Source organism: Melampsora larici-populina (assembly GCF_000204055.1).
Source record: "Melampsora larici-populina 98AG31 unplaced genomic scaffold MELLAscaffold_71, whole genome shotgun sequence".
In the NCBI taxonomy this organism is placed as follows: Eukaryota; Fungi; Basidiomycota; class Pucciniomycetes; order Pucciniales; family Melampsoraceae; genus Melampsora; species Melampsora laricis-populina.
The window spans coordinates 412,518-431,853 of NW_006768835.1; the positions used below are offsets into that span (position 1 = coordinate 412,518).

Below are 19,336 nucleotides of genomic sequence, written 5' to 3' on the forward strand. Positions count from 1 at the left end.
GTGAATTACATAATCACCGGTGTGTGTGATTCTTGATTCGTGTCCACTGAAGCCAGTGACACTGTGAGATTGGGGCAGAGGTTCTATGTGAAGATTATGTTCTCCCACAAATTTGAGGCTAATAGCTTCATGGGTCGCACCGCTATCTATGAGGGCTCTAGCGGTCACGGTTGTGTCAGAAATTGGGTTGTAGAGGTTGATGTTATCAATGATGCGTGTATCTTTCATTTCAAGGCTATCAATAATTCCATCTTCTACACCTAAACATGATTTGCTCGAGGAAGGCACAACTAACAATCTCGAGCATCTCCATTTTTTTACTCATCCGCTCTTCCCTCTTCTTTTCCCTTTCCTTTCACTTCAGACAATTGATTATCCAACTCAGCAATTCTGGCTTTCAATCTGCTCATCTCATTACTCCTACTATCTCCTCCTCTAAATCCTCTTCCTCGACGATTGCGGACTGATGGACAATTGCCTATGAAGTGATCCTGACTACCGCACCCATAGCAAGCTCCAGACGATCCCCTTTGTTTGTATTCATCAGAGGATACATTGAGTCGATACGCCGAGCAGTCCATTGCGTCAGGGTCGGGGGTACTGACAGCATTGGGCGTTGCTGATGTCGTCGCCACGCTTGATGTATCATGATAACGCTTGTGAATTTTATTATCTAGTTTAATTGCCATTTGAGCCATTTTCTCCACCTCTACAAATTCTTCATTTATCATGTACACAGAGATCTCAGTCTTTAAACCTTGTTCAAATTGAGAAACGAGTATATTCTCAGGCCATTTAACAGTAAGAGACAATTCAGAAAAACGAATCCAGTATTCAGCCACTGATTTTGTTTGCTTCAAAGCCCGAATTTCCTTTTCAGCTTTTGCAACTCGTTCGGTGTCGAAGAAGGTTGCACGAAACGATTGATGAAACTTGGCCCATGTAACCAGGTGAGCACGTTCACTGTCCAGGATCTGATCTGTTAGAGATTGGCTCCATATGCTAGCTCTGCCTGTCATATACGACAATGCAAAAGTCAATTGAGCCTGTTCATCTGCGAATAACGACGAATTCATTTTCATGTAGAGTCCAATTTGATTTAGGAATACTTCGGCCTTAGATCCTTTGGATCCATCAAATTTATCCGGGGTAGCAATTTTCGGCGGTTTGGCATATCGTGCTTCTTGAACCGAGGGTGGACTAGGTTGCTGTGTATCAGGCTGAACTCGAGGTAGGGGCTGATTCTGTTCAATTCGCATCAACTTTTCTTCCAACCCACGACTTCGGGCATCAGCTTCAAGACGTAGAGTCTCGGCTTCCTTCCGAAGGGCGGTTTCAGTGTTTAATCAATTATTTAAATCATTCAATTGCTTCATTATGTCATCTACGGTAAAGTTCGACATAATATCTTCCGTTTGAGGTTCAATAGAATCAAGAAACAGATCTGAGCTTGGTCCCACCGAAGTCGGGCTATCCGGGGTAGTATAGCTAGGCGTTGTGATGTAGATTGAGTGAGAAGGTGGTAGGACCCCGGAAAGCTCCTGGAGAACAAACCGTCCTCGATCCATTCCGGCCCCGGCCCTCACACTTTCACTATTTGCCCCGAGGAGAGGTGGGTTAACATGGATTTCTCGGTGGTAGGAGAAGCGCCTTGATCAGGGCTCTCGATTACATATACTTTCAGTTTTGTACCACGTGTAATCACCGAGATATCCGTATGTAAGTACCCGACCCGAGCCGGTATGGATTTTTGTCGGTCTGGGGGGGCAAAAGTTACAAATCACACATTTCCCAAGCCACCAGTCATGTTCAGGGTCAGACATGTGTACCATCTGATAGCCCTCGTTGAGGCGCATCTTTTGCACCTGTCACATCTCTGGTACCATGTGACATGACTTCACAAAACACCGGTATCCGAAAACCCCCTCAGGACGGTTTGTTCTCCAGGAGCTTTCCAGGGTCCTAAGGTGGTGGTATACTTTAAACTTTGACGTTCTTACTGTCGGCTTTATAGCGGAGGATTTTCTATTACTTTCAACTTTAAACTTCTTTGACAAATCTTGCGGGGTAATCGCTTTACTTCTAACTTCTAAATTTGCTTCTTTTTTGAATCTTTCTTATGATCTTCTGTTTCGACTTTGAGATTTCCTTGGATCCCTTGAGATAAGACGCTACAATATGTAATGAGTGGGCTTGCGGTTTGGGATGCAAGGTGATAGAGAAAGTCCCCTCGTATAGGTATTTGGATTGTAGCGTGAGGATGCACAGGCCATCCTCGAGCCAGACAATAAGAGAGCGCCCATCTACTACAAGCATAATGTGAATAGCCTTATAAGTGGCTCATAACAAGTATGTGGTGACTATCATCACGGGCGCTCGAAACCAGTTAGGAATTGATCATAGCCATCAAAAAAAGTGGGATTCTAGAACTCTTTCTCTTCTTGGGTCCCAGCTCAAAAAAGATCTTCTCTTTGTTTAGTTCACTGGTTGGAAATAACCTCATGCCGCCTTCCTTTTTGATTGCCCACCACCAATTTTGATGGAATTACTTCAGTCAAGAAGATCTATTTGGTGTGGTGAGCAACTTTGATAAGAATGATGTACCTTGGATGTCATCTGGCAGGCTATCAAATATGGCGCTGCTCTAGACTAAATCTATCAACTTGAGATGATTAATTGACCACTTGAATACAATCAGAGTTGAATAAATTCATGTCAAATCAGATTGCAGTTATATCAAAGGTTTGCATTGCTCCATGACTCAAGTTTAAGAAAATCTAAATGTCGTACCAATTAAAGCTGAATTTGACAAGTTTAGAAGCGTTTATGATATTCTGATCCTCACCCTCAAAAAGAAGTGGCTACAGGCAATAATCAGTCAATAGTGTTGAATGGATGTATGTAATTGGCAAATGATGTGACAATATCAATAATATGATGCATATATATCAAGTACACAATGGTTGTCATGACAGTTTACCCTTCTATTCTGATCAATTTTGGAAACTTGTTTTACTTCTTGATTTGGATTCATCATTGGAAAAATTTGACTTAGCTTTTGATCAAGGTTTATAAGATACATTTTATCACAATTGACAATATTTTAATCAGATGGATCATCTAGGTGAGTACCTTCATGGATTTTTTGTAAAATATATGCAAACTCAATCAGCTATACTGGTTAGTTGTGTCTTTCACAGGATATGGGGTACTATCTGAAGTTTCTTAACAGTTGTTTCAACTTTTTCAAGAGTCTATGCAAGATATATATAACAGTTTCCAACCGTTTCCATCTCCGGGATCACAAGCAGTAGATTAAATAGTGCTCAAGCTTCTGTCAAGACTTCTTCATCAGTCTAGAAATATGATTAATAACATTCTGCTTGCCTATTGAGTACTATACCTATTGATGATTCTTGAAAGGATTGAAGCTTATCAAAAGCACCAAATTTTTATAGAAGTGTTTGAAAAATGCTTTGTGCCAATTCTTCATTTTGATGAATTGATGTTTATGGTTGATTGAAATTTGCTATAGTGCACAACACCCAAGTCAATGAAAGGCCTGGTAAACTTGGTGATGATATGCACACCTGAAGTCCTCAGCATGATGGGGAGCCAAGACTGCTTTTGAGATGCCCTCATGCAGAGCAACCCAAAAGTAGATCTTTGGCATTATCAAATGACTCCTTTGGTCTGCCTATTTAAACAATTCAGAAATGTAGATTGCCTTAGATTGCATGACTTATTCCAATAAGACATGAAAACGTATTATATTGTCTTAAAAAGCTACTGTGGAGGTTCCTTCACCCAGAGCATCTCATCAAAGATGACGTCCAATGAGGTCTTTTTGAAATATCCTTGTTGTACTTACAGAATTGCCAACAAAAATGTATGAGTTACTAGGCTTCAACATTGTTGGAAAACAAGATCCATAAAGATAACACCCTACGGCGTGGCTAGCGGTAAAATCAAAATGATGTAAAAGAGACAATAAACAACAATTTTCAACAACTAATAATGTAATACAAACCACATCAAATAAGACAAAACGTGAACCAATCCTTGTTAGATACTGTTTCATACTCAACACTATTTTTTCTTTCGAGTTTGTTTTATCAAAACACCCCTGAAAACTAGAGAATAGGCGGGCCCGCCCGCTTTTGCAACTTGTCACTCTTCTTTGTACGGTTGTGATGCATTCTCAAAGGAGTCCAATACCCCACTGCATAGCATTATATTGGTACAATTTTGTGACAGATTTTATTTCATGGACTTGTTCCGTTACTTATCAAAATAACCGGTAGCTCCAGACAGTTTTCAGGTTAACATTCTATGAGATCTCCTTCACCTTAGCCCGCGCCAGTCCCTGTGGTACCTCCAGTGTACCCGTAGCAAGCGTCTAATTTTGATGACCATATTGGACCTTTCTCAAGAAAAGGCCTTTCCCTCCCTACTGATTCTGTGTTATGGACGTCAGCAAGTGTTGGTAATTTAATTACATACGGTAGTAATTTCTAGAAGCTTTCCTATGAACAGGTGGCTTACTGGCTTTGGAACCGGCATCACCTCAATCCAATCAATGTCTTTGTATTGTGGCATTTGATATGTTTCTGTAAGGGTGTCAAACTGCGACCACGCGTTAATAACATCCTTAAAACATTTGGGTCCAATACGCACCTTTGGTGTGGAAGTTGGGATATAACTGATTGTTAGTTCTTTCGAGCAGGTATGGTGTAGAAAATTTTCAAACAAAGTTAGATAAGAGAGAACAAAAGATCGATGGAAGAATTGCATCCCGGTGTACAAAGATAGGAAGATAGGTGACACAGGGGGCGTTTCCAATAGCGGAGGGCTCGCATTGGAGGATATGGTGAATGTCAACGGGGATCAGCAAAGCACAGGAGAAGCATTTGAGAATGAATAACCAAGTGCTTGTACACTGAGAAAGATGTTCAAAAATGAGTGATCAGAAAAGGAACTCATGAACTTTTGAACTATCACAGGTCAAAGAATATAAAAAGTTGGAGATCAGTCATGGACTAACCAAAAGTATGATTGGATTGTAGATTGGAAGTGCATGTTCTTATCAATGCAGACGGCACTATGAACTCACTGCAGGCCGAAAAGCTATACAAAAGGCGGTAACATGATCTGAATCTATTGAAAAGGTCTTTGAAAAGCATGAGCTTCTGAATAGCTTTGGTTACCGTGAAGCTGTAGATTTGGAGTGCATGTTCTGATGAGTGGAGGTGGCAGGATGAACCTACTGTAGGCCAAAAAGCTACACAAAAGGTGCAAACATGATGTGCAGCTGTTAAAAAAGTTTTCAAAAAGCATGAGCTTTTGAATAGCTCTGCATACCATAAAGCAGTGTACCCAAACAATAAATTGGGGCTAAGCGAGGGGGAGGGAAGGCTTTTAGATTTGTATTGCAATAGATGAACTTTTAATCGCAATCGCGTGAAGCGCTTTTGAAAAAGTCAGTGTAGGGCAAGAATGAGCACAATGACCCACAATGGTACATTTCACGTTTATGAAGTGGTGGTAGATTTGAAAATAGGGGGAGGCTCAAAGTATAAATAGAGGTGACAATTAGAGTATATGGAGCAGCATTGTTCCATGCTACCCACGGCTACACCTACGTGAGCCGCAAGTGGGAAGCGGAGAAATCTGATGATTCGCCCCCAGAATGCTGAAGCCCTGCTGTTGTGACATGATTCAGGGAATTTGGGGGGGTGAATCCGGATTTAAGAATATTAATAAGAATAATAATAGGGGTTTCAAATTGGATTTTTCTTGCATATTTTTTAAAAATTCAGACAGGTTGTTTATAAAAATAATTTTTGTAAAACAGACATATTTTTAAATCGGGACACCTAAAAAAATACGCATATTTTACAACAACGGGAAAGTTGTTGTAGCGCAAAAATGTGTAAAAAGATCTAACTTGAAACCCCCTGATATCCACTATGTCTTGCCCTTGAATAAGAATAAGACTTATGATTTCTACTAAACCAAAAAATGACACGCACATATAGGATACATAGGGCTTCAAATAATTGATAACTATATCTCGGAAAACAGTTGATACTGAATTGTAAATATTGGATGAGATGAAATAGCTAAAGAATAAAAGTTAGATGATGTAAGGTTTCAGTTGAAACCTTCACTGGGGTCCGGAGGTTAATCCGGCACGACTCTCACGAGAGCGAAATAACTTGGAACTTCGTTATGTATTACGATCTGGTTCCAGAAAGTCCAAAGTAAGGCTCTCGGAGGAGTCAGTAACAAGAAATAATAAAAGAATAAAACAAATGATAACAAGTAGAAAAGCCATATGCTCACCTGGTTCCAGAAAGTCCAAAGTAAGGCTCTCGGAGGAGTGAGGACTTTCTGAAACCGGGCGTGGAGACAAAAGGTATAGTTCTGTTTATCTAATCCCATAATGTATAATCCCATGAACACCCGTCTGTACTTGTGTACTCCTTACAGATGATAGTTGAATCAAATGGTTACCCAAGATTATGTCATTTGTACATGTAGACACAGAAAGTATATGCCACCCCGGGGCCAGAATGGCTCACACTACATACACTATAGTGATCTTTTGGCCCCAAGAGTGCTGTATACTTGCTGTGTCTACTTGTACTTTGAAGTTCAAAGAACAAAAATCAGAGTATGACCAAAGAATTATATTGACTCTTGAAATATGTATTCACTCCCACTTTTCCAATCAGTAAGTAACAAGTTAAATATACCTATACTTACTATTTGAAATTCAGTAGTCACATCTGACAAACTCATCCCTGAATGACAAGCAGGCGGCGCCCGCCGCCCAATTTGCTAGTATTGTATAAAACACCTACTCGTTTTTTTGGCTTGTCAGCTTTTTATATCCTTTCAAACAGCTGATCAATCATCGCCAGGACATAACATTGCTCAGAAGGAGGATAGATTTTGAGGAAAGAATGCAATTATACATATGAAGACAAAGCTTGAAGCTCACCGTTCACAGGTCTGGACGACATTTACGTAGGAAAGGATGTGATTGTGTCGACACACCATTCCAATAAGGCCTGTCTTGTCACATCCTTTCCACGTGGCACGACCTCTGTGATCAGCTGCAGCAGTGTGCTGAGTGCTACAGGGATCCTGAATAAAAGAAAACTTATGTACTCAGTTAAACCAATTGAAATCGGATGGTTGATTTTCTATATCAAGATTACATACCAATTTGATTGCATCCTTGTTTTTTTTGATCCCTCCAACCTCCCACTCAACAACTTTTTTTGGATCAATGAAAAGAGATGGAATGATGATTTCTTTCTGTTTGTATTCTTGGCTAGCAGCTTTGTGTCAGCGGTGTTGAAAATTACCGTCAACACACACCACATAGTGAGGCTCATCTAGGTCGTCATTATTTGTCTCATAGTCTTGAAGGGGGCCAAAACACCTTGGGCAGTTCTTTGCCAACTGCTCGAGAGGACTCAGTTTCAAAGACTTGATAGAAAGCTCCTCTTCAAGTCTCAGCGTGTGTCTATAAGCATCAATTGCCAAAGAAAAAGTTTGGCACCACCGTCGAGGCTACATTAACACATGATGCATTTGCTTCTCAGTCAGTGAGTATTAAAAATAACCAATGTCAATGAAAACTACCTTATTCGAACCCCTAGCTATAATCAGCGCATTGAAAGTGTCAAGGAACTTGTCCAGAGCAAGGGCAAATCCTTGCGTCTGGACGGTGCAGTACTTCCACAGAATGCGATGAAAACAAATAAGACAAATTGAACACGCCATTTGAGGGTGGATTGGTGAGCTACCAATGTATCCCTTCCGAACCAACCAAACTTGATCAGATGTACAACTGCAAAAGTTCACCTGCTCCTGCTTTTGTTCCATGATATCGATAGATTACATCTGTAAGTATAAGTAAATCTAAGACAAAATACAATCAGATAGACGGTAGATGACAAACCCAGTAGGTCAACCATGCCCACTGTTCGAGTTCGTATGTCTCCTACACCACATGAACACGACATATTGTGATCTACACTCCATGATTGATTGTTGCCCCATTGGGAGGTCTTTTGGGAGCATATCATATATGTGAGGAACATTGGGCTGAGGACTTTTGTCCAATTTCTGGTTTCTCCGAGTTGCTGTTTCTTGTAGTAAGCGCCACATATGTATTCTCCAAATGTTGAATCTAGATTAGGGGTAGCTTCTGCTGTGTCAGAATTGGGTGGTAAGTCGTTGGGAAGATTGTCCGTTTGCTCCACAGGATGAATGTTTGAATCTTCTTCATCCAAGCTGCCTGCGGGATCAGGCCCTGGCCCCTCAATTTGGTGATGAGCTTGAGGCAATGCAGCAATAACTTGTTTAATTTGACCAATACAATTCTGAGCCCAGAGTGCCTTGTGTGCCCAAAGTTCAGCAACAACTTGAGCTGAGCCTTGTGGTGCTTCTTGCTTGTGTTTCTTCTTTGGAGGCCCCAGTCAATACCCAAATTGCTCCACTATGCTCCGGAAATTGACCAATATGCGGAGTGGAGCGGAGCCTGCGCTATGGGCGGAGGCGCTATGGCTCCGCTATTTTTTGAAAAACAAAACTCTCCAGGATGGCGCAGCGGTCCAAGCGCTATATTTTTGCCAAATAGCGCGCTCTGAGGGGCTCTGTTCTTAGCAAAAATATAGCGCGCTATACGGCATATAGCGAGCTACGAGGCAAAGGAAGAGTAAAAAGAAAAAACAAAATATATTTCAAACCCCATGTGTACCTGCCCAACATTCATTGTTGGGTAGGTAGGGGAGTGGGGTGGATTCTCTTATATAAGCTATAGAAATCTTGTGGAAACTGATAAAAGAAAATCTTAACAAAAAAAAAACACATAGAAAGTGACCTATATTTGTATGTATATTTGTAATTTGTAATGCAAGTAAATACTGTACTATCCCTTTTGCATCTTTTTCCCTTTTTTTTGCTATCATTTCCATATAGGATAGAAGTACTTTGGATGCTTCTTCAAATTGTCCTTGAGGGATGATGCCTTACTTCAACCAAGCTTGACAGCCGACCCAACACTTCATTGTTTTGGGGAGCATACTACCTCGAGTCGGAGTACAAACGTCGGCAGCGGCCGAGAATGTCCGCTCGCAAGCGCAGGAGGTGGCTGAGACCAAAAGGTAATCACGAGCAAGTTTGGCCAGTGTAGGTAAATGATGATGATCTGCCTGTTGATCAATCAAAGGTAAGACAAAGTATGGAGTCAGTCTCAGATTCTATATACAATGAGAAAAGAAAAGAAGACCAACCTTCCACCACTCAAGTGGGGTTTTGTCTTTCTTAATCCGAAATCGTCCACTCAAGTAGTCATCCAGCTCCGAGCGGGAATCGGATGAGTTGATTGGACTGTCAGTGGAGTCTCCAAAGACATTGTAGGCATCAGCCTCGACAGGATCATTGTGATCATTGGATGATGGTGTTGCTTCACGTGGTTCTGATTCTTCCATCAGATTGTGAAAGGCATTCTCAATCAACATTTTGGCAGAGCCGCTGTAAACCGGATAATGGAGAGAAAAGAACTTGTGTCAATATTGGGGATTCAGAACAGTTGCTAAGACTATGGCATTGCTTTCAGCAGCCTTGTGTTGGTATTTGATAACCCATTTGATCATCACATCGATGGCATTATTGATGTTCTGAAATGATTGACAATTGACTTGATGTTGTTGAAGGTCGGTGATGACTTGTTTGTATTCCGCTAGGAGAATGCAGCCTGTTGGGCCATTTCCCTCCACTCAAGATGTGGCTTCAACAAAGGTCTGCTCAGTCAAGCAAATGGTTAGTAAGTACATGCTATTCCTGTTAGATTCAGATAAAGACAGACTCTCACCTTCAACACCTTGTTCACCAGTTCCACTGTGTGCCATTCTTTGGGTGGAATAGTGAAGCCTTTGAAAAAATGAGCTTGACAATCGGAAGCAATCATTGTGTCAATTACCTGTGACACACTGATGAGAAAATGCACAAGGAAAATGGAAGAAAGGATTTGCTCACCTCTTGAGCCTCGCATGCAATTGTGCGACTTTCATAATGAGAGTTCCATTGAGTCTTGCATGGTCTCTTAACCATGCGACCTGTGTAACCCATACGGGTGGCACGGGTCTTGAAGTCGTTCCGACAAGCAGCGCTGCTGGCAATCTGGCCAGAGACTGTGTCCGCCTAAGTGAAAGATGTAAACCAATCAGTTTTGCCGAGCTGAGTGAAGAGTGAATAGACAAGAGAAAAAAGATATAAGAGGACCAAACGGTATGATACATACCTTTTGAAGAGCCCCCGCAACCAAATCACCAAAAATACCGTCTTTGTCTGGATTGTCTTCCTCATCATCCTCGTCATCATCAATGCCATCAGGCTTGTCGGGTAAACCCAAAACACTCTCTTTGTCCAATTCCAAGCCGTACTCAACAGGATCCTCCCCATTGTTCACCTCAAGTCCAGGGGTTGGGAAAGGAACTCGAGGAGTAGAATTCTTCAATTGGCCTACCTTTTGACCAAGGGCCTTAAGACCATGCCCAACAACCAAGTTAATCTTATGGGCAAAGCATCCCCTATTTGTGAAATTTCTTGGTCCAAAGAAATTTTTTCTTCGCTTACCTGAGCCGCATCAATCTATCAAAAAAAATCTGAGGAAATCGAGGAACCCTTCCTCTATGGGCTCCTGAAGTTTCATGTTTGAGGGCAATTTCTGGGACTTTGTTGTGTTTAAGCCGTCATATGTAATTGCTAAAAGTAGATACAGTCGCAAATTACACCAAAACCTGGAACTTGAGGAGCCCATAGTTGAAGGGTTCCTTGGTTTCCTCGTTTTTTTTCAACGGTTCAAAGGGCCTCATAGAGGCAAACATAACTTTTCTTTGGCTCAAGGATTTTCACAAATAGATGAAAAAGATTCATAAGGACACCAATTTCCACCAGCCACAAGCAATCTCCTCACCTGCAAAAATGTACCTGGGAGTCATAAGTCCCTCGCTGCGCTCAAAGCGTGCAAGAGTCAGCGAGGGACTTAGTTGAGTTTACGTTGAAACCTCTTGGATCAAGAATATATAGAGAGATTAAGCATTAAATCCTTTACTTACATAATGGGATTTTTCAAAGTTGGGTATATGACCAGTTGCATATGAAGGTAAGATTTCAATATGGTGTTCTGAATCAAACTTCAAAGAAAAGATATTGATCTGACCTTTCTTCCTCTGAGCTTAATGTACAACAAATTTGCTTTCAAGACTTGCACACCTTTTTAAATAGCTTTCAAAAACGCATCTTCTCATTATCACAAAGACAATGTCAAACTTAAGCTGCTACAAACGGTGTGACAGCTAATAGAACAATTTCAAGATAGGTGTGAATTTGTCTAGCAGCTGTGTACCTAGCTTCAACAGTATGAAGCAATAATAGATAGAAAGATGAATATTAGAATAAGTTTGTGATCACTTGAAGATATTGAAATTGATGATAATAATTGGAAGCGACTGACCTACGAGTTCATTTAAATAAGGAAAATTTGTGAGATCCTCTGTAGCTTCAAGTAGAGGAGGATCATGTAATGGTGGTAGATCTGAGACACTCATCTGTTTGACAGCATCAATGGTAGTAGTGACAACACGTTCCTAGAATGATAATATCAAAATTCTTTATCGATGGAGTGATTATTTTGATATTTATGGCTAGGAGGACGCAATCAAATAAGCAAAGAAGGACGTGGAAAGGTGTAGGAGAAACAGAAAGAGATTACAATGTTGGTGGGCGGTGTATCAGTTAGAAGAGAATCGGATCAGGTTTGAGTGGTCACTGTTGATCAAAGTGTGAGCCGGTTGAAAGATAAACGAGATGAAATTTCAGATAAGAGCTACTGAGGCAATCGATCGAAAGCGAAGGACAAATGAACATGATTGAGTGAGATATTCAAATCTTGAGTGTCATGAGAGGCGAATAAAAAGGAGGATGAGAGTACATTCTTCTTGTTTCTTTTTGTTGTTACTGATTAAATGAATTTGATTCTTGAAGCTTTGATTGAGTGAGTTGCAGTGAGCAGAAGTCAACGAGGACTCTCAACACAGTCTTCGAAACCTCTCAAGTTATAACCGATTTCATTCGCAACGACGGCACCTAGAGATTGGGATATGAACGCATCACATGGGAGATACATATCCATCAGTTCGAACGACAAGGTGGATCTGACCTCTTGCTGACGAGACACGATGTAATCATCATAGATCGACCAATGTAATGGAACTGAAAGACATTGAATCAATCAGAGAAACGTATGAACCTCAACCTGTACTACTTAGATATTTGTGAGTGTTGCCCGTAATTAAGACGATCCAACGGCGAACATTTGTTACGGTCACACCCTTCTTCATTTACCCATCTCATACACTTGTGAGTAGGTAATGAACACATGGTTCTCAATGACGATGTTTTTGATGATCATCGAGAAGTACAAAGACCTTACAATAAATTTCACCCATGTCATGATGGATTGACAAAAAAAGTCAAAACAACAACCAAGAATAAAGACGAAGATAGTGAGAATGCTTGACATACATCACAAGATTGAAATAAACAAAAGATATAGATGTTCAATGGAAATTTATGAGAGGATATATGTGAGCGTCGGGTAATCTCAAAAATGCTGACTGAATAAAACATCAGAGGATCAAAAGATAAGGAACAGTAGTAAAGGAGTGGGGAAAGCGACTTCGGATAATGTTTGAGGCATGTTTGGTTGTAGAAAGTATTCCATTGGTGCTGCAAAGCGACGCTGATACCCGCCAGACAAAGGATTGTTTCCTGGAAGACAATACCCATCAGACAAGACGTTATTGAGGATTGTGAAAATCGACGCACCATGATTCTTGAACAGGGGAGGATCTCTGGTTTCAGTACTCATTACCGTGTCCCCAGTCCCTGTAGCCAGTGTGGAAGTCGACACTGTAAGCCCCGCAATTAACGGAGGAAGTTGTGTAAGTCGCTTGTCTGGCACCTCCGGGGACTGATTTCAAACAAGAAATAGGCTGACCCGGTCTGCCCACCCTGTTGTGCTGCGCTAAAAAGTTCATTTTGATATGTTGGGATTGTGTTGGCAGCTCCATTTTGATATGATGTTGGGACTGTGTTGGCAACTCCATTTTGATATGATGTTGGGATTGTGTTACCATATCCGCTGGGTTGGGCGGTAGTTTGTTGGTTCGGCCTGGCCATATCAAGTCAGAAGTCAGATTCCGATCAAATTCATGTACATATGTAGGCGCGGAAGGTAGGCCTACATCCATTGAGGTCGGCCAGATACGCTTGCTGAGGAGAATCAAGATCAACAAAATGCAGAGAATATAAGCAAAACCCGAAGTAGACCAAAGATATGGACTATTGTAAAGAGAAAATCACCTGCAAGAACCAAAACGATAAGGTAGAAAGCAAAATGCATATTCTTCTTGCGAGACGTGTAGAGGGTCTTGATGTTTCGAAGGTGGTTTTGAAAGAGGACTTGGTCTCGCCTCTATATCAAGGCAAAAAACAGCGTTCAAGCTAAGTAGTATAGTTCTGCCAAACTTCACCTGTGCGAATTGAGAATTCTTTCGTTTCTCAGCCCGACGGACGCAGACTCACGGAAGACTACATACTTATGTGCTCTGAGAACCCCTCGCGTGATCATTTTTCATCGACCAATTCAAAATACATACTTACTAACAAAGTCCCAGCCGCGTCTCGCACGCTTGTCGATATCGTGACTGTGAGTACATATGTACAGTCAAACCGGAAAAGCTTGACCGATTCTGCCCGCAAAACTCGAGCAAATTGGCGGGGAATTGGTGGCAAGCTTTTCCGGTTTGGGGATACGGCTACGCTCCTGAAGCTTGACCCATTGCAGAACCGTTGGTATCCATCACGGTTTTGAAAACGCTGCACCAAATGTGGTTGATGAGGAAGATGTTGGCACGGAAGTTATGAATTTGAAACTCTGGATTCGAGAATTGTTTTCTGTATGCTAAACGCTGAACGGCACCGGGGGGTCTGAGCAAATTGCAGTGATGAGAAAACACAACCAGGAGGCCCTACCACCCGCTAATAATATGACCGAAGATGGTAGTAAAAAGAATGCTTGATGGAAAGCAGCTGAAAGATGCGGTGGGGCTGAAAAAAGGTCATAGAAAACCCTTAAACAAAGGATCAAACAAGCCTAGTTAGGTTTCAGAGCTGAGTTCGACATGAAAATGTTCGACTCACTGCCTGAGGAAGGATACCAACTGGATAGAAGGCACCGAGATATTGTAAAAGCACCAATTTTATTTTATTTTATTTTTGAAAAACTGGAGCAAACAAGAAAATGTTAGCGAGAATTACAGGCGAAGTAGGCAAGGCTACACACCAAACGCTGATATTTGCGGGAAACCCAGAAATATGGGAACTCGACAATGGTAAAACCACTAAAGAGAACCGTAAATTGTGCGAAGGAGCTGAAAAGCAACACAACAAGAATCAGCGAGAGTCACAGGTAAAGTAGACAAAGCTACTCACCAACGCTGTTAAGAAAGATATAACAAAAGTAACCACCCTAAGTCTGTGCAAACACACAGGACTGTAAAGGGAGACAACGAAAGTCAGACTTTGAACAAATTTCTGCACGAATTTGGAGCTGGACTCACGCAAGATGAGCCAGGAAAGGAGAGCTGCTCCCCGAGTGTAGCACCCGACATAACCGGGTTTTGGCGGCACGCAAAAAGATTCATAAGGGGGTGATTGTGAATGTAGGTTCGATAAGATTCCGATGACCACCTGCCGATACACTGGATAGTTTCCATCGGCATACCCGCTTGAGCTAAAGCAGTGGCGCCTCCCGTACGTAAAGAATGACCAGTACAAGAACCATGAAAGACGGAATTTAACCTGGAGATGAACCATGAGCGCGTTGGGATAGAGCCATCCTCCTTGAGAAGCCAAAAAGGACTGCTTTGGAAACAGAGGTCTCTGTTAAGAGTGTAGGTGATGATAGTGAGAACCGGGCAGCAAGGATTTTCCCAATTTAAGATAACAACATCAGAGCCAGAGTACAGTTTGTCCGCCTTGTGGTAAGGTAAGGTGTAGATTACGGCAGAATTACAACTGGAAACGGATAATGAAGATCGTCTGATAGTCTGTCGGTTGTTGCGCAACTCGATAGAGTCTGAAGTGGTGAGTTCCCCAAGCCGGTGTAGCGCGGAAAACCCTAAAGCGATGATAGTGTTGAAAAGCTGGTCGTCAAAGGTGGATGAAAATGTTCTAGCGCACAGGTGAATATCGTTGAGAGTGAATGGTTTCGCGCGAATAGCAGGAACCGAGAGCAACTTCCGGCAGCCTTGAACAGAGCGGCGAACGTGTTTAGATGCCCTGGCTTCCATAACAAACGGGAACTCATCCTGAAGGCAATAAGCGATACCGGTAAGGTATTTGTTGGCTGTACCCGGAGCTAGATCTAAACAAGTGACCGATGTAAAATGAGCTAAATTGATTTCGTTGGGAATAAATTCTACATTATGATCTTGACAGAACTTTCGAAAACGACGAGTAGCTGATTGATATTTCTTGACAGTGGAAGTCTCTAAATGCTTTGACATATGATGTTGGTTGAGCGCTTCCCTCTCAGAGAAGGAGAGAGCTATCAATTTTTCCTTGCGAACTGCTGGCATTTCGGCGGAAAGCACGAGAACCAGGTTTGAAGCCACCACTGATGGTGGGTTTGGTTGAAGGGAGAAAGGTGTGGTTGCTAGCCGGGAGTTTAAGACGGACATCGTCCACCCTTTGGCGAGAGAGATTGTCTGTGATGCGATTGATATCCCCAGGAACGTGTCTTACTTTAATATCAAGGTCTTTCTCCAGCATGATTGAGACCGCGTGCCTGAAGAGCAAACGAGCAGAGGCAATCGGTTTGTGGGAGCTGAAAAGAGCAACCACTGATTGGTTGTCGGAGAAAATCGCTATGCGCTTGACGAAAAGATCTGAAGCAATGTTGATAGCGGTCACCACAGCAAGCAACTCGGCCCAGAAATTGTCTCGGGAGGGTGGAGGGAGTTGTCTGTTCCAAGTGGCGTTGAGCTTGGGACACCAGATCCCAATGCCGGTAGGACAAGCGTCTACAATAAAAGTTAGGTCCGCAAGGTCCAGGTTCCAAAAAAGATTCTTGAGGATCTTCCTACCAGACCAAGCCTCGAGGGAGTCAGCAAGCCAAGAGAGGTCCTCGGTAATCGCCTTGTTTCGAGGAACTTGGGAATTCCGCATAGATTTTCCAGCAATTTTATGCCAAGAGGATTGAATCGCCCACCTACCCAGCAGAAACGTATTAACTGCCCAGTTCGCCCAGCCAGTGATACGCTGCCAAGCTATCAAAGGTTGGGAGGAAGGAATGATGAAGTTGCGAAGGGCTTCGATCAGGGCCAGGCGTTTGTCGGTCGGGAGAGAAATTGAAAGGGTATCACAATTGATGGTATGGCCTATAACATCAAGCTCAGTCCCCCATACCTGCTTTCCCCACGCCCAAGGGATATTGAGATAGTCAAAAATTTCCAGGAATTTTGCCTGGTTTGAAGGAATCACATGATCCTTGAACAATACTAAATTGTAAGCTGAAGAGATCCCCCATGAATCATCCATGTAAGCGTTAATTTCTTTGATGCCGAATTCATAATACACAATCCAGAACCAAAATTTACGCAGTGGTCGGTGTGAAAGGCATTCTTAATCCTGACGATTTGATGATATTGCCATTGGAGAGAAACCGGGAGGATTCAAAACGCAGAGTCGACATCGGATTTCCATAGAATTGATGACAAACCCAAGCAATAACGTTTCAAAAGGAATGGGAGGCAAGAAGGGATAGAGTCTAACTTAATTTGAATCATTGACCTTTCTATAAGACTGTTAGGCGACGGGCTGCCATGGCTCATGTTCGTACAAGTGCGAATTTTTCCCGTGACCTCGTTTTTAGCTAGACACAAAGGGGAAACCTTCATACCTGGAAGCAAAGATTGGAAACCGGGAGAATAACAACCAAGGGCCATTTCCTTGTCTCGAGTAGCCACTAGAGAAGCTTCTTCCTCATCCCCTGACGCATGGTTAGGATAGAACACAGTCTCATCCAATGGTTTTTCCGACATAGGCCAAAAACCTTCTGTAAGACCCAAAATGACTGAATCTACGAAAGGCCGGTTAGGGTGTTTTTGAAGGAGTAATGAGAATTGGGAGACATTTATAGGAGTGTTGATTTGAAAAATTTCAGGAGCGCGTCGGATTGCCCTGGCAGCAAAGACATCAGATGAGAGAGGAGGGGCTGCCGGGAGAGGTTCTGCAGATAAGGAGAAATCGACCGATGCTGAAAAGCCATCCCACAGAGCGTCGATCTCCATGTTACGCACAAATTTGCGCGTATTAGGTTCATCAATGAGTGAAGATGCCGCGATGATTTCCAAAGCATCCCAACTTGTTGCAAACGTCATGCGCGTGGATGCAGTCGTCGGCTGATTTCCTGCACACGTTAGCATTCCAGTTGTCACAAGGCTGATCATGATCAGCAACACCTTCTTTAGCCTTAATTTCATAAGGAGGAAAACTTTGTTTTGTTTTCTTTGGTGCTGCTTTAGGTTTTGATAAAAGAGCTTTCTTGCTAGAAGAAGCCCTTGGCTGAGCGTAAGAAGGTTGAGGATAGGGCAAATACGACGAAGAAGCCTTTGGAGTTGCCACCGGGGGGACGTATTTGACGTGGAGATTACGTCCTTCAAAAACTTCAAGTTCTGGCGCGTTATAGTCACCCCAAGCGAGAGAGGGACATTGAGAGAACTCCTGGCTTAATTCGGCGTTGTAGCTTTTGACGTGTGTCCAATGAATCTTGGATTGATGGCGGCAAAGTTTTGAAATTTGGTCAAAGTAATCTTTGATGGGAACGGCGGCCAAATAGTAAGCTGCAAGGTATGCGTGTCGGAGAACCTCCATGATCTGAGTAAAATCTGAGAGATCGTTGATGGCAAGAGGATTAGTGACACCTTTGACATCCATTTTCTTTGATTTTTTGTCGAAAAAGAAAATTTCAGCTGAGGGCTTTGACTCCATTTCACCCCATAACTTCTCGAGGTCAATAAATTTATACTCAAGAAGATCCTTAGTAAGAGAGGTAGGCCAGCTTGATGGTTTGTTCGGCGAACAGTTGAACTGATCCACGTGATAATCAATTTCACTTTTATAGACGGTGACAAGACGTTGGATCGCTTTGGCCAAGGGAGAGGCCTTCGAATCCACCAGTTCATCAATTGGTTCCGCAAAAAGGCGAGCCTTCTTTGCCCCAGGTATCGGAAAGTAGACTTGCGCTTCTGACTTGTCATTGTCCGAAGAAGCTTGGGCTGGTGGTTGGGGAACAGAATGTTTCTTTGGAGACTGTCTGGCCAGAGGAGAAGGAGAAAAATATTGACTTTTTCCCTTGGAGTTTTGGACCGCTGGTCTTCCCGATGGAAGGGGTCTTGATAAATCCACTCAATCCTGAGGGAACATTTCCTCGATGAAAAATCGGAGGTTGTTCCGCAGAACCACCCCAAGAACGGCCAAGTCTGACGGAACTGGAACGGAACATTTGGCGAGGAGGACTTTGGTAAGGATCCTTTGAACGGCAAGAGGCTCTAGGACCAATTCTGTCTGCCAAGTGCACCGGAGACTTGGCTCTCCTTGATGGAGAAGAGGATTTCCTCGAAGCTGACCGAGATCCGGGAGAACCTGTACTATAGGTTCCCACTGGTCTGCTGCCGGAGGCAGTGGGTTGTGGAGCTGGGAGAGGAGGAGTCCCGACTCGCTCCAGGTCGCTTTCAAACAAGTCGAAGGGCATTTGATAAAGATTGATCCCTTCAGATGGAACCGCGTGAGATGGGCCCAAGACCACCAGTAAACAAAATAAGGTTTCACCGGGAGGGGGAGGGGTACCACCGATGTGGTATTGGAGGCGTCCGGCTGCTGCGTCAAGCCCAATCGCAATACGCGCAATGTTGGAGAAATGGTAAATAAAGTTGGGATCAGACGCTGAGAACACGCGAGCGATAACCAAACAAAGTTCACGCATGGAGACTTTGTTACTACCCCCGAGTTTAGTATATTCAATAAGGATCTCATCGATCCTTTCAAAGTGATCAGAGTCGGTGTTGATAACATGGCTCATTATATACTTTTTAGAAGGAACAAAAATTTGTAACTAGAGAAAGCGCACAAATGTTTGTTGATGAGACTAATGGATGAATGTATTGAAAATGGTAATGAGGAATGAGAT

At 42.6% G+C, this 19,336-nt stretch overlaps 1 protein-coding gene across 1 annotated transcript; it reads right to left on the minus strand.

Moving 5' to 3' along the window:
- Nucleotides 1-11,352: 11,352 nt before the first annotated feature.
- MELLADRAFT_112804 (uncharacterized protein) lies at nt 11,353-13,263 on the minus strand (the record flags this gene model as incomplete). Its single annotated transcript, XM_007417327.1, has 5 exons — nt 11,353-11,432; nt 11,537-11,669; nt 12,242-12,294; nt 12,910-12,993; nt 13,095-13,263. The coding sequence occupies 5 exons, from the start codon at nt 13,261-13,263 to the stop codon at nt 11,353-11,355; spliced, it is 519 nt and encodes a 172-aa protein (XP_007417389.1).
- Nucleotides 13,264-19,336: the final 6,073 nt, after the last annotated feature.